We start from the raw sequence: 15942 nt of genomic DNA, 5'->3' as shown, positions 1-15942 counted from the left end.
CATCATCTGTGAGTTTCCTTTTTTGGTTTGTTTTTTTATAAAATCACAGTTATATTTATCCAACATACTGTCCGCATGCTCTTAAACGGAATAAATTAAACTTTATGATTTATAAGACAGCTTATTATAGTTTTTCAAAGGGACAGTTTACGTTCAAACCAACATTAGGTGAGAGGCAGGGTTCACCCTGGACAGGTCACCAGACTATCACAGGGCTGACACATACAGACAGACAACCATTCACACTCACATTCACACCTACGGACAATTTAGAGTCACCAGTTAACCTGCATGTCTTTGGACTGTGGGAGGAAGCTGGAGTACGAACCAGGAACCATCTTGCTGTGAGGCGACAGTGCTAACAGCCACACCACTCACTGTGCCACCCAAGTGCCATCTAGTTCCCATTAAATTGGAGAGAAGGCAGACATCTCTACGGCTGATATAGCCAACACTCTGCAACTCACCAAAACAATCTAGACTGACAAATAGCCCAACAGGTCAGAGGAAACACATGCATTTTTGATTTTGCAGTGACCTGTCCCTTTAAGACTCAGGGCAGTTATGTGGACATGTGTACATTACCTAATGAGTTTGTAAAGTGAAGGCAGAGCACAGTTTCAAACTAACAGGCATCCAAATAATCAGCCTTTTTTTAATAGCAGACATAACTACAGCTCTCTGAGTCATGCACAACACCAGGACCCTGAAACTGAAGCAGCTAAATGGAATTCAGCCTTCATTAGTGTCATTATCTACATCAGTGTTTTTCCCCCTGTGACGTGTCAATGTGTGATAAAGGACACTGAAGAGTTGACACACAGAAGGACAGGCAGCAGATGAAACACCCATCAGAGCACACACAACTCACCACAGATGTTGTCATGACGGGCAGAGGAGAGTGTTTCCAGCTGTGACTGCAGGTGAGGAGCCAGGCAGCGGCAGCAGCAGCAGCAGCAGCAGCAGCGGTGGCGGCGCTGTGGGTAACCAGCCTGATTAGCAGCTTGATTAATGAGCCAGTTATCTTCTGCTTACTTTGTTTTGCATTTCATCTGGAACAGTAGGTGCACACAGAACAAAACCACTTTGCTTTATGCTTGACTGAAACACATTTGTCTGACCCGAGCAGTGAACTGGTTTTATGTGACAGTGAACGGAGTGAAAAACACCATTTAAACCAAGCACACTCAGAGGACTTAAATCCTGATTGTTACTGATTCAGACGGACTGATTCCAGCATGGAGAGCACCACACTGCCAGCTTAGGCGCACTGATGAGTGGACTGAGGTTTGATTGGCACAGGAAAATCTGACACCATTACTGCTCAAGTGTTGCAGCCCTTCATCAACATTTGTGTCATCAGTGTGAGGAGGACTCTCAGTAAAGAACATCAGCCATGACATGAGGGTGAGGGTGATGTGTCAGTGCACATAATTTTTTAACCAATAGGCCTGCAGGAAAAGCACAGGCATTAAAAATAATACTCATGAGTGACTTTGAGGACCTTAAAACTGAAGCAGCTAAATGGAACTCAGCCATCAGTAATTCTGTTATTTCCACCTGTGCCCTTCCTGCTGTGACGAGTCAAAATGTCTTCAATGAAAAACATATTTATGGTCTGCAGGATCAAATCAGATGAGCTATTACAGGAATATTTCACCCATCAAATGAATGGTAAATGGACTGCACTTGTGTAACGCCCTTCAGGTCCTCTGCCACTCAAAGTGCTTTTACACTATGAGTCACATTCACACATTCACACACTGGTGGCCGGGGCTACCACACATGGTGCCACCTGCTGCCAAGTAACCATTCACACGCTCTCACACACTGATTGATCAGCCATCAGGAGCAATTTGGGGTTCAGTATCTTGTCTAAGGATACTTTGGCATGTGGGCTGGAGGAGCTTGAGATCGAACCACTGATCTTCCAATTAATGGACCATTTGTATATTAGTAACATACCCCGCGTTATGCTAAATTCATGACGAACAATTTGTTTTTCTCGCACAGTGAACAAAGAATCTAAAAACAGAGAGAATTCCCGATGAACTGAAGTCATGGGGGGCTGCAAAACTACACCAAAACGTCTGCTTACAAACTCTCTTACGTGGCCTTATTTATCCAGTCATATGCTCAGTACTTCACCGACAGCCCTTTATCTATGCTCTCTTCAGCTCCAGACTAAAAGGGTAAAGGGTAAAATTACTGCTTTTTTCTACGGAGTCTGGCTTTGAACACAAAGCATGGATTAAGTTCAGTTCCCCATTGGCAATGGCTGTCTCTTTGGGAAGTTCTGAACATACAACTGGATAAATACGACTTGGATTATATTGCACGAGTTGTGCGAGAGTTTGTAAGCAGATGTTTTGATATAGTTTGCTATTCTTAAAGTCCTCTATGACTTCTGCCTCCGTGATCTCCAGTGGTACTGCTCCATTTTGTGTGGTGTAAGCTCTCAGAAATTTTGCACAAATACAAAGGAAATGAACGCACAGTATGGACAGAAGGCTCTGTCCGTATGGAGCTTTATCCCTATCTTTATTCAAGAGAGTGGTATATCAGTTTGAGAGCATTATTTATTGATTTCACGTTCAGATTTTGTGATATTGTCCCTCAAACCCTGCCCTCGCACTCAAATAGCCTCTGCTTGCACTTAGATCTGCTCAAACTGTGCGCTCAGATACCATGTTGCTCGCACAGATTTCCTGCTCCACCTTCAGCTCTTCTCCTCTCACGCAAGCTGCTTCTGTGCGCTCGTGTAATTTCTGCTGTCAGATTTCTGCTCTCAGATTTCTTGGATTTTTTTGTGTAACAGCCCTGTCAAAATCCCCCATCCAATAGAACACCAGGTTTATTGTTGACCAATGAAATGATCCCTGCCTCCGTGCAAGTGCGCTCGCTTTAGTTTTGGAGTGACCCGTCCGGGTGGGTTCTCTTTACCCGGGTTCATCCACTCCCACCCTCCAGGGCTTTATTAAATGTTCTTCACTTGCTTTCTTTACTACTTTTGGGGACTGTTAATTTACACACGTGCAGCCATATTTTTTACTGTAAAAGCCACATAGAATATACATAATGATATAAACCTGGCGTTCTGTTGGTCGGGGATTTTGACAGGGTTGTTACACAAAACAATCCAAGCACAAGGCAGAAATCTGACAGCAGAAATTCCACGAACGCACAGAAGCAGCTTGAGCGTGAGGAGAAGAGCTGAAGGTGGAGCAGGAAATCTGTGCAAGCGACATTGTATCTGAGTGCGAGCACACAGTTTGAGCAGAAACGCGCAAGCAGAGGCTATTTGGGTGCGAGGGCAGGGTTTGAGGGACAATATTTAAATCTGAACGTGAAATCAATAAATAATGCTCTCAAATTGATAAACCACTCTCTTGAATAAAGTTAGGAAAAAAGCTCTATATGTCCGTCCCTGTAACTAATGTTGAGCATAAATGACCCTTAACTGATGCTCTATTCAAAGCCAGACTTCATTCATACAAACAATTTTACCTCCCTGAACACAGAAGCTGCCTCGATCAGTTTGTTTGTGTTATTATGTGACTTTAGGCAACAGTAGATCTGCAGCTCCCGTGTTCGGCTGTTGTTTTCCTCAATGAAGTTGACTTTGAAACGAGCATAGTTTAATTTTACTTTCAGTTCAGCTTCCCGTTGGAGAGGGCCGTCTGTTTGGGAAGTGCTGGGCATCCGACTGGATAAACAAGACTTGGATTATACTGCATGAGTTCTGGTTTTGGATTCTTCGCTCACTGTGGAGGCATACGTGGAAAAACAACACAAATTCAGCCGAGCATGGTTTCAGTAACTAATATACAAATGCTTATTTAGGGGGTGAAGTGTTCCTTTAAGAAGAAATCCTGCAGAAATCAACATTAAAAGGTAAAAGTGAAGGTGCACCAACACTTTGTCAGGCGACATGTTGACATACATAAAAACAATGTTTACAAAAGGTTGTGCATTCCAGTTTATTTTATATCAAATTTCCCCTTAATCAAACTCTGATGTACAAATTAAAACTGAGTTTTAACATGCATTACAGAATCCTGCCATGGCAGAAGTGACTTTTCAAAATCGAATGACAGTAAAAACCCGTACAGATGCCAATCCCCACCCACACACTTCCCCATCCCTCCCTGCATCCCAGGATTAAAACTAAAGATTGTTTCGAAGTTGTTGTTTGTTTTGAGTAGCTGTGGTGATGTAGCAGTGGGGCAAACCTAGGAGAGACTCTCGGGCTGAATGCGACTCATGTTGCCATGAGTATCACTTGGCACAGACTGCATGCAGCTCCATCAGATAGCACGTAGCCAGCCACAGAGAGGGGGCATGTTTGTGATAGTGAGCGCTAATGACCAAATTACACAGCAAACAACACGGGGAGGGGGAGGGGGGGCTGTTTTTCTTTTTTTTTTTTATCTCTGTCACACAAAAGACAAACTTCACCACCACTTACTGCCACACATGCAAACGTGCCGCACAGCACGACGTGACATTCACATCTAGTGAGATAGAGAGGGAAATGGGCTGGGTGGAGTGAGGGGTGTGTGTGTGTGTGTGTGTGTGTGTGTGTGGTGTATGTGTGTGTGTGTGTGTGGAGGGGCTTTGAGGACGCAGAGGAACCTCAGTGGAGTGATCACATGATGACTCCCAACAGAAAACCGTTTTTGCATGATAGGTTCTCACACTGTAAACATTGACCTGTTAAAGCTGAGAGCTAGTCTGCTAAGCTAGTTTAGGCTCATGTCGTCAGAACATCTGAGTGAAAAGTGTGGCGTCCCTAAAACTATCTAGCATAAATCAGTATCTACAAAGTGTCTCTGCTTGAGCGCAGAGTGAAAAGAAGCAGCATTTTTACCATCACCTACACCCTGTCCTGTCACCTACACCCTGTTTTATTCGGGTAAAACTTCCACCCCCCCCCCCTCCCACATACACACACAATCAACAACCAACAGTTACATTCCTACAATCCTTTGTCACAACACACAGAGGACATTTTCCCTGTATTATTTTGGGTCTAATGGGGATGAAGAAGCCTTGTTGCACTCCTACAGCGACACTACTTGACCAAAGGAGACACTAGTTTGGTGTCACGGTGAGGACAGGTGGAGTTAACCCATGTGTCAGAGGTGGGGAAGGGAGGAGAGATCGGGAGGTTAAGGCACTTCAAGTCTCCCGATGATTGGGGGCATGGATGATGGATGCACAGGCGTTGTCCTCGTGTCAAACTAGAGCTACATTTGGAATCAGCTCCTCTGTGTGTGTTTCCAAAGGTAGACAAAAGCAAAAAAGGCAAAGCAAAAAGAAAAAAAACCTGATAAAGCAGAGGTAACAGTGAGGCGAGGAGGACTTGTTGTTTGCGAGCAAAGTGAATGAGTGACACATGCTTGCATGTTTTTCACAAGTTCTATCATCATGTATGTATGTATGTGTGTGTGTGTGTGTGTGTGTGTGTGTGTGTGTAACCTTGGCACCTAAAAATAAAACATGCTCCTGAGCTCCCCCTCAGTCGGCACTGACGGCCCACCGCGACTGATCCGTGCACTTCCAGATCAGCTTTTCTTGCATAAGGCTTGAGTCCCTAAACATCCTCTACATTATTCAATTCATCCAGAGTCAAAGAAAAAGTGGCAAAGAAAATAAAACACAGCGATGAAGAGGATAAAAATCCAGCACACAAGGCTGCCTGACAGCGACAAGAAGTAGAGTCGAGGGCGAGTGCTGACCATGGCACTGCTTGCTTCAGATTGCTGGGGGCCGGGACTTGTCCTGTTTATGGGACAGGGCCTGCCCTGTACTGCGTCCCTGTGGCTACACTGCGGTCACCAGGGCGAAAGTTAAAGTCACAGGCAGAGTGGCTTGCTATCAGGGCTTCCATGTGTCTGCATAAGTGGCACTGAAAATATAAAAGCAAAAGAAGAAGAGGACGCGCTGGCGAGGAGGCTCTAGAGGAACTTACCAGTGCTGCTGTACGTCACAATAGACTGGGCTGGACTATAAAGTGCATACTTAACCCCACCCCTCCCAAGTGCTCGTGTGTGGAGGTGTTCCTGTACAAGTGCACACGTGTGTGTGAGTTCCTCTAGAGCGGCTAACGTGACCTCTCACTATTTGCATGGCTGTGGAGAAGAGCACAGGAGACTTTAAAATATTATCTTACACTGGAAATTACATCTATGGAACAAATCTTTACAATATGAATATGTCTATGTAGATACATTGGCAAATATGAGCAGAAAATTGTTAAAACACAACCCAAACCCATCCTCCACCTTGCTGTCATTCTGAGTGAATGAATGAATAAAAGGATAAACTGAAGTCATCCGTGATTGAGGAAGGTTTTTTTTTTTCTGTACTTCCCACCGTAATCAACTCTGCTGCCCTTAATGATAATGCATCTCCATCATCGCCTTGGCTGCTCTGAAAGGAAGTAATTTATGATTTATTCATAGCTCCTTCGTTGCCATAGCGACCAAGAGAATAAGTGTTCTGATTGGCTTGTTGTGGAGTCCTAAATGTCCTGACCAATCAGAGGCAAAGTGCAGCCCTTTCAGTCGGCTGCCCGGAGCTGTGCCGCCTCTCCTTCGGAAGAGCCCTGCTGGCTGGAGGAGCTAGGGGTCGACATCCTCTAGATCGCTCTTTGAATCGCCGAGCATCATGGGAGACTCCGACCCCTGGGAGAGACACACACACACAATAGTAATAGCTGTTAACATGAGCACTCTGACATTTGGGGGTTTTAGGAGGAAAAAGAGCAAATGGTGAAACATTTCTGTGCTCAGCAGTGACAGAGGGATTATGACTTCTATACAGCGCACTGATTATCCAGAACAAGTCTGACGGTCTTGTGCTGTGTGGGCATCCTGTCAGGCACAGCAGGAGTCAGAGAAGAATGGAGCAGTTTTTAAATCCACTGCTAATAACAGCCGTGGGAGGTAACAAACTGCCTTCACAGCTTCTGACAGAAGCTGCTGAGATGTTCCATTTTTGCTCCATTCTTCTCTTTTTTTGGCTGCGCGAACAGAGCATGAGTCACACAAGACGCCTGCTGCTGCTGGGGGGCTACCTGTCGGAGGCTACGGTCAGCGTTCTCATTCGCCGGGCTGCCGTCAGAGCCGTTGCTGCTGCCAGACTGCTCCTTCTCGTTTAGCAGTGCTGTGGCGTAGGCCAAAGTATCCTGTGGAGTTTTATAAACACACAATGAAACATAGTGAGTTGAGCGAATACGAAAAAAATAAACATCAAATACAAGTGACAGTGTGTGTGTTTGTGTCGAACTAGAGGGGGTCATATCACGCTGATCAACACTTTCTATGTGTGTACCTGTGCAGAGATGGTGCGCTGGAAGGTTTTGTTGGTGGATGTCTCATTGGAGACGTTGCTCTGTGGCGTCCAGTAATGCTCTGTCATCTGAGGGAAGAGTGCAGAAACACAATGAGTGAACAGGATCATCACAAAGTATTTCATCACAGTGTTAAAAATGAATTCATCCAGTGCATTCTGGTGTTTCTACACACGTGTGTTGAAACTTGCCTTTTTCTGCAGCCACTGTACGGCCCAGCTCCAGTGACCTGACAAGTCCTTGAAGTAATCCTTGGCTGGAGAACACCTGGTGGAAAAAAAAAAAAAAATCATTAAAGTATCATCATGCACAACAAAGTACATCTAAGGAGAATTATTACTCCTGCACAACTCTTTACTTTGACCCTTAAATGAACTCACTTCTGGGCCAATGTGACCAGGAACTTCACACACTGGTAGCAGCGTCTGCTGTCCACATTGTTGCTCTGGTGCATCAAAGCTGAGAAGAAAAAGCTCTCAGTTAGGTTTTTATACCTTCAATAAATCCAGTCAAACAAACTGATGCTGCTGCCAAGAGGCATGGCAGACTACCAACAATGTTGATAAGAGAAATATTACATTGTACAAGGCTGATTTGCTGCCAGCTGTAGGCATTAGAGTAAAACAACAAAAGCACTGTGACATACCTAGAAGGCCTTTCTCTGACTCAAAAGCATACTTGAGTCTCTGGGTTTGCAGATGGTCTTCCATTACCTGATGTTAAAGATTTAACTGATGTTAGAAAATCTGATAACAGCAATCAGATGTCATATAGTGACAGATTAAAGGGTGAAGGGTCACAGAGTTAACTGGTGTCACTCACCAGCAGCTCCTGCAGCATCTGAAAAATGTTCTTCAGTTCATGAGGTGGAGCCGTCTCCAGCTGGGCCTGCGAGACACAAAGTATTTAGATCATTTTAAAACAAAGAACACTCATAATCAACTAAAAGTCTGTCAGCTCTGGTCACTGTCTCTTTGGGGTTTTGTGAAGCTTCTTTTACCTTGAGCAGCTGCAGCACACCCAGAGAGAAGGGCTCGTTACAGTACGCAATGTAGGTCACCATCTCTATCAGGAGGGACAGCGGACCTGACAGCTCACGCATGGCAAACATCACCTGTTAATGAAAAACATTGAAGATGTTCTGAGCTTATTTCATATTTGTTTTACAGTTTAAGATGACTCCATACAGACTGTGTGAGTATTTTAACGACTGTTGGTGTCATTAGTCTGAAAAAGTTTAAAACCTTGTTAGTTGTCGGTTTGTTACCTCTAGAAGGTAGGACTGCCCCTCCGGAGTGAAGAGTGAGGCCAGGATGTCGGTGTGTAGTGGGAGGAGTGGGCTGGAGGACGGGACATAGCTCACACGCAGTTTAAACCCTGCAGGAGCTACACGGGAGAACAGGTGAGAATTAAAAAGGATCAGACTGAGAGCTGGAGTGTACAAAAGCATCAACCCTGTGAACGTCAAGATTTAAGTGTCTCACTCTGCGTCCGCTGGGAGTTGAGGTCAGTGTGCAGCGTGATGAGCGCCAGAGTGTTGTGGAGGTGAAGGAACTCCCGAGCCTGAGCTGGACTCCACCGCCGGTTCTGTGGAGACACACAGATGAATATCTAAATAAACTGCACTCAAAATAAACAGCACTATATAATAACAAGCTCATCGTTGGTGCATTCCCAGAAAGTGAATGTGCCATTGACCAACACAAACCTGGTCTAAAGTCAATAGTGCAGTATTTTCCTGCTATTTAAAGGGTGCATTATTCTAATAGTAAGCTGCCGCTACATATGCAGGTCCACAACAGACGTACACTCTGCTAGTTACACACACACACAGAGTCGTGCAGATGGGTTGTGGGTGGGTGATATAATACATCATTAATGAGGAAAATATGAATGTGAACATAGCAGAGATCAGAGCAGAGCTGCTCTCCGGCTCCCCATTAAGAGGAACACTGTGCATCTTACACAACAGGAACATTGTAACTTCACTAATTCAGATGCTGAAAGTTTGGTTCTGTTTCTGTTGAGTTTATAACAGGGGTCGCGTTAACCTGACAATCTCGGTCAATGACCGTTTTTTACAACAATGACCGGAAAATCTGAAGGCCGTCGGTCATTTTGATCGGTTGCAATTACCACCCCTGCCCACTTGGCGGCGGAGTGCACAGTACTGCAGAGAAAAAGTCATTCATCTGCTTCATGTAGCGTTGTTGACATAACGCCCTGGTAACACCGGACGCGGAACCGAAGCGCAGCGCCCAGCAGCGGAGGCAGTTTTCAATCAGCGCCCATGTTAACCTATCTGACTGTCCACACAGGCCGCTGAGCAGAGCGGAGCGCCCGCGGAGGCAGCGCTTCAGTTCGGTGTCTGGTCTATTTTTCACGCGAGCCGCGAGCACTTCTGTCAAGCTGGATCAAGCGGATCATACCAAACAGGAAGTCGGACACAGAAAAGACGAGAGAACCGGCCAATTTTCAAAATAAAATAACAACAGCACACACTGAGGAACATGAGGAGAAAATACTGTGTTTATAATTTAAAATAAAACAACAGTGCATAACACATTTTTCAATACCATAATCACTTCATTACAATTTTAATTTTGTGTCACAGAGCCTACAGGCTTAACTACATAACGCCCTGGACAAACCGGATGCGTTAGTGACGCGTTAGTGCCGTGCAGTGTGTCCAGGGCGAAGCCTAATGGCACGGGTGTGAGGATGTCTGTTCATTTTTTCGTTCATGTCCTTATTAATGCACACTTTATAACTTGCTTGTTGGATTTATTAAAAACAAACGAATGAAAACTAAATGTCTTTGAATATCTTTATTATCATTTAAAAACGAAAATTAAAATGACCGGTAAAAATAGATTATGACCGGATTTTTATGACCCTGTCGGTCAAAATGACTGGCGACGAAAAAGTCTAGCGCAACGTCTGGTTTATATCTACAGTTTTTTAGTTTTGCTGCTTAAATGTCGCAAGATATTTGCTGCAGTGACATTACTGCCCTTGCTGTACTGATCTCTCTGCAACAACTCTCTGTACGTGTACGTCTGGTCTGTTCAAAACTTTTCAGACTTATTTTGTGGCTGAATACAATTTGTAGCTTTTTAAAATATGACTGAGGATAGTGACAGTGAGATACTGGCTATAGCTGCATTTGTAGTAGCGATGAAACGGCGAAAAACATAGAAGGAGCATCAGATGGACTGTGTTCAAAATGAATGCGTCATATATAATGTGTGTGGGTGGGGCATAAGCACATACAGTGAGCAGCAGCAGCGACCCACTGTCTGACACCGGCACACTGTGAGGACGGAAACAGCGCTCGGTGGGGACAGAGCACCTGCTGCAGCAAGCAAACACGCCGTCTGCGGTTATTCTGACTTTGGTACAAGCCGACTTGCTGTAGAAACAGGTAATGAGCTTTATGTTCTAAAACCAGACGTCGTTGATTTGGCCAGTGGAGTTGCAGGTGACACCATCAGCAGGTTTGAGTCGAGCTCAGACGGTCACTTCACACCGCTGCAACTTTTCTCTGCAACATTCTAAAATGGTTTTCTCTCGTCGCGAATCATTGGTCCGAACTGGACTTAAAACTCACCTTTGATTCATTAAGGGAGTAAAAGCAACCCTCTTGTTGCTTGTGCTTTATTATTATGCACCAAAGAAGTGGCTGGATACACACTGAATATGTTTGCGCCAGACCATGCACTATAGATCATTAAATATGGCCCACAATGAGTGCAGTCTTGAGGTTAAAAAAATCCTGAGCGAAAATGTAGTTGTACCTGGTTGTTTTGCCTGTTTGGTCCCAACAGGAAGATGAGCATCCGGCGATAAGCTGAGTGTTTCAACAACAGCTGACAGGGACTGCCCCCCTGAGAGACAGCACAGAAATCAAAACACATTGTCATTTAAATCAGTGTTTGCACCTCGAACACTGAAGTGTACTTATGTCCTGATGGGTTATTACCCTCTGAGCGAAGTTACTGAAGAGGCCGAAGTACTGCCCACAGTTTTTCACATTCTCAGGAACGTCTTTGTCCAGTAAGGAGAGCAGGGTGTCCGTCAGGTTGTCCAGTCCGGGGTCTCCAAAGTGAAGCGCGCTCTCCAGAGTCTTTTCAAGGATGGATGCGACCACCACCCTCACCTCCCTCACACTGCACTCCAACAGACAAACCCTGAGGAGCAGATGTATGATAATGGATATCAGTATTGTAAACGGCGAGCAGAGTGAATTGAACCTGTGATGTAGGAACAAAAACATGTGATTATGATGTAGAAACATCTTCAGGGCCTTTAGAGATGGAATGTGGCTGAAAAACAGGGAGAGGTGTTTACATTTGAGTGGGGAAAAAACATTTGTGCGGGCGGCTTTAGACTTGAGACACACAGCTGAGTGTGACACTGTCTTTCCTTTCTGTGTGAAGGGGCGTGTGTGTGTGTGTGTGTAAAGGGGGGCCGGGGTGTACTGTTGTCCAATGTGTGATAACCAATCATGTCTGAGGGCCATATGATCACCCCATGCCTGAACACAGAGCAGTGTAAGACAAGACCTTTCCCGAAAACACACACTTTGAGAAACTATCCTCTGACTGTGGAATGTAAACATTTAGTTTACATTCCACAGTGACGGTGACCTACTCCTTCAGCCAATCAGCATCCAGGCAGTGAGCAACACACACACACACACACACACACACACACATGCACAGGTGATTTTAATATAAATAAAAAGCTTGTTCAAAGTTACTCCAGAGGCTCAGATAGTGTGTGTGTGATTAAAACATACTATAGAGATCCAAGGACTCTACTCAAGTGTGTGTACTTGAAAGAGAGTGAGTGAAGCTTTCGAGGCTGCAGCAGCGTTATCTGAGTGGAATTATCTGACCGAGGTCAGAGGGTTCAGTGTGCATTGATTACAATGGGGGAGCTGCCAAGTCTGTGGTATCGCGTATCACTAGGACAGCTACAAAAATGCTGCAGTGATTAAACCCAGACTGAGGCCCTGCAAAGAAATAAAAACAACCCAACAAACATACAGTAGGTCTAAGCTCTGTGTTTCAGGAGCTGCATGAAAATAAAGTGAGTGTGCTCTGTTGTTTTGGCTCCAGAGCTCAAACACAGCCACTAATACTACTAATTTTCACTTTCTGGAGCAGGTGGACAGAAAACTAGTGAGCAAGTAACAAAACGTGTAGCTCAGCGTGTGACGTAAACAGTGACGTGGGAGGGAAACCGCAGCTGGTCAGTCCTTCTGCGATTCTCTCATAAGTCGGTCCGCCCTTCACCGTCCCCGTCATCTGACGGTTAATGGCCTCTTCGTTTGCGAGGACAAGGAGGGCGCGCAATTCCTTGTCTCCCCAGTTGCTCATCTTTACAGTGTCTGTCAGGTTTGTGTTTCCCTCTTGCTACTAGCTGCTCACTAATTCCTGCTATCAGCTGTTTCCTGTTTATCCACCACCAGTGTGTTGCACGTGCTGCGTCATGAACAGCTCCTCCCACAAGTCTTCAACAGCCCCTCCCATTGCAGAAGGCGGCCTCGGTCTGTTTAAACTAAAAGGGTTCCTCCAATATGTCTACCCTACGAGGCGGAAAATTGGGCACCTCTGATCAACTCGCCAATCCGGCTCTGTGTGTCTAAATGCTCGCAGCTTGCCGGCAAAACGGCCCAACATTTGCCGAAAATCTGGCAGTGTAAAAGGGGCTATAGAAACAGAAGACCCAGAAACGTTGACCAATCAGAGCAGACTGGACTTTTTCGGGAGGGAGGCTTAGGAGACCGGCGCTAAAACAATGTGTTTGAGACAGAGGGTGAATACAGGTGTACCAGCACAGACAGCATGAGGATTTTCTGAACATTAAAGCACATAAACATGTTCTAGTAGGAACTCCAAATGAACCTGGAAATGAACACAACAGGCACAATAGTATTTTCTTTTGAAGTGCTGTTTGGTGGATCTAATTCATCCCGATGTAAAGAGTGACTCATTTGGATTTTGCTAAGTACATGGTAAACATTTGGACATGTAACCTGATGGATACATATCTAAAGAAACTTTTAAATGTTAAAGTTGACAACTGAATTTGGTGTGGGCAGTTGTGTTAGCAACCCCGGCCCATCCACCAGGACAAAGCAGTCAAGCATACTTTGGTGTGTTACTGGATTTTCTCTTACTGCGCTGAAAAAACAAAATATCCTTGCAGTATGGCGGTTAACTACAGGACTACCCTCGTATTACTCATGATGTGTAAAGAATCAGACATTTATTTTATCAGTTCCAAGAATTAAACAATAAAAATAAGCTCAACCCCATGGTAGACATCATATGACTGCAGTATTATAGTCATGCTCACAGCCCTCTATGTACCGTGTCTGTGGGTTAAGCAGCTGGCCAACCCGCACTGACCTGGTGATCTCTCGTCCCTCTGGTCCAACCAGATACTGCACCATCCACTGGCACGCTTCACGACTCTTCGACAGCAACACCTCCACTGTCGCCATCCACTCCTCTGTGTCCACCCTGCAGGAGACACATATATGTAATACAGATATTAAACTGCTGCTTATGTGGGGTGCTCATTATCAGCAGGAGTGTATCTGTGTGCGTACCGGAGTTTCTTTTTGGTGTGCAGGTAGGTGTGGAAGAGAAAGTGAACAGCCAGCTGAAGACTCTCTTTGGCCATGGGCTGGTAGTCTGGATGCTTCAGCTTTGTCTGTAACACACACACAAACACACCCACACACACATGAAAGCCACTATTTGCTGCACCTTTATGTTTCTGTGGTAAATAATTGTGCACTGTAACAAACAGCATATTCAATTTCAATTTTCAGTTTCCCTGGTAGTCCCACGGTGCTTTAATTAATTACACATCCACCTCTTACAATGATTAAATGATCAACATGCACTTATATTATCAAAGTGAGATGGAAAAAACAGGCATTTATAGGCAGGAAAAAGACCACTGGAAACATTACATACATAGTATGAGGAAGAACAAAGTAATTAAATATAATAAACTAAACAGAGGAGGATAAAAAAGTTATTTTGAGTCGAGCTACAGTGTGATGGTTTGTGTGAAAAGATTTATGAGTTGCTTGTACTTCAAAAAACACTATGCAAAAAGTAAAGAGTAAAAGGTAGAATAAATAAGATGCAAATGTGGAAGAAAATGTTTACTCCCCGAGAATTGAGAAAAATATTCACGAGTACTGGTTACTACATTTACTGTGCAGACGTAGCTCTACTTTGTACGTATACACAATCAGGAACTCAAAGACAAACAGCAGAGGCACGTACTGCATTGACGGAGGCCAGAGAGAGGGTGAAGTTGAAGTAGTCGCTGTTGTAGACGTCTCTGTTCCTCATGAACTTGAGATTCTCGTCTCGCACCATCTACACAAAACAAAATGGGGAAATCAGATGAGCCTGGACGTTGCAGCTTATAACAAATGGGACAAATGTTGACATGAATGTCACTTCCTGATGCCACTTTACCTGATAGATGCTGGCGGGCATCTTCTCTACAAACAGGCCCTTCTTCTCTCCCTTGCGGACCAGGCGGGTGAGGAGGGTGAGGCGGTCGTTGTTGGCTCGAGGGGGGCGAGGAGAGGACTGTGGCGAAACATCAGGAGAGGACGGGGCAGACCTGGAGAACACAGAGCCACAGGCAAGATGATAAAAGGGTGTGAACTCTTGATGTTTTCTGGTGATGTTTCTAAATGCTGATTGTGACAGTGTGGGGGAATTACTCAGGACTCTATTGGAGGGTAATTTCCTGTATCTTGGGGGCATTTCCTTTTATCTGGTCTGTGGAAGTTTCTTGTTTTGGTAAATCTGTTTTATGCGGAGCAATATCTTTTACGAGCGCAGCTGTTTGTTGTGAGGTCAGAGCTTCAGTATGGTAGAAAAGTCTGTGCGTTCTGAGGGTTGGCAGAGAACACTTGGCTCTTCTCTCCATGCTGCATGTACTAAAGAGACTTGATTCCTCATATAAACTACAAAAGGTGGACTCAGTAGAGGGCAGATCTTTGCCAGGCGGCATCTGGAGCTGACTGCAGCCACTCAAGACAATGCATGTGGCACAGCTGTGCCCGGTGGAGCCGTTCCTACTGGCTCCCTTACAGTCAATGTGGCGGTGAAGATAATTTCTTTCTCATCCCAAATCGTGCTTTACTAAGTGGATCATAACACATCAGGTACAGGATTAACCTGCAGATGCTCCGGTTTAAATTGAGACCAAACTTCTTGTTTTCAGCTGAGATGATTTATAGAAATGCTGTTTGCTTGATGTTTTTGTTACGCGATTTTGTTGAAGACTTGTGCCCCCTACAGGCCGGGGAGACGAGTGAGGAATCACTGCAACCACAGGAGGTCCTTTGGGTGTACAGACATAAATGTGCACACAAAATATTACACTCATTGGTCCAGTAGTTTGCAAGATTAGCTGTGGACACACAGATAGACACACTCACACCCACAGCTACATACAAGATCCCCTCCAGGCTTACATCTGGCAAAGATATTAAATAACTGTAAATGTAAATGTGTGTTTGAAGGCTGCAGTGTTTC

General features: G+C 44.8%; 1 protein-coding gene across 4 annotated transcripts in view; it reads right to left on the bottom strand.

The window, feature by feature from the left end:
• Positions 1-6352: 6352 nt before the first annotated feature.
• usp24 (ubiquitin specific peptidase 24) overlaps positions 6353-15942 on the bottom strand; it is a 46114-nt gene continuing 36524 nt past the window's right edge. For all 4 annotated transcript variants that reach the window (XM_033621446.2, XM_033621447.2, XM_033621448.2 and 1 more), the window contains 16 exons: positions 14869-15019; positions 14671-14766; positions 13980-14083; positions 13777-13890; positions 11340-11547; positions 11155-11244; positions 8842-8944; positions 8625-8743; positions 8358-8471; positions 8180-8245; positions 8004-8070; positions 7738-7816; positions 7549-7624; positions 7339-7425; positions 7082-7192; positions 6353-6689 (listed from right to left, as the gene is read on the bottom strand). In XM_033621446.2, the coding sequence (XP_033477337.1) occupies positions 6627-6689; positions 7082-7192; positions 7339-7425; positions 7549-7624; positions 7738-7816; positions 8004-8070; positions 8180-8245; positions 8358-8471; positions 8625-8743; positions 8842-8944; positions 11155-11244; positions 11340-11547; positions 13777-13890; positions 13980-14083; positions 14671-14766; positions 14869-15019 (1648 nt within the window). In that variant the 3' untranslated portion in view covers positions 6353-6626. The remainder of the gene's footprint in view (positions 6690-7081; positions 7193-7338; positions 7426-7548; positions 7625-7737; positions 7817-8003; positions 8071-8179; positions 8246-8357; positions 8472-8624; positions 8744-8841; positions 8945-11154; positions 11245-11339; positions 11548-13776; positions 13891-13979; positions 14084-14670; positions 14767-14868; positions 15020-15942) is intronic.

This window comes from Epinephelus lanceolatus, chromosome 6 (assembly GCF_041903045.1).
Source record: "Epinephelus lanceolatus isolate andai-2023 chromosome 6, ASM4190304v1, whole genome shotgun sequence".
NCBI lineage: Eukaryota > Metazoa > Chordata > Actinopteri > Perciformes > Serranidae > Epinephelus > Epinephelus lanceolatus.
The sequence above is the reverse complement of the archived record's forward strand: the minus strand, read 5'-3'. Positions and strand labels throughout refer to the sequence as shown.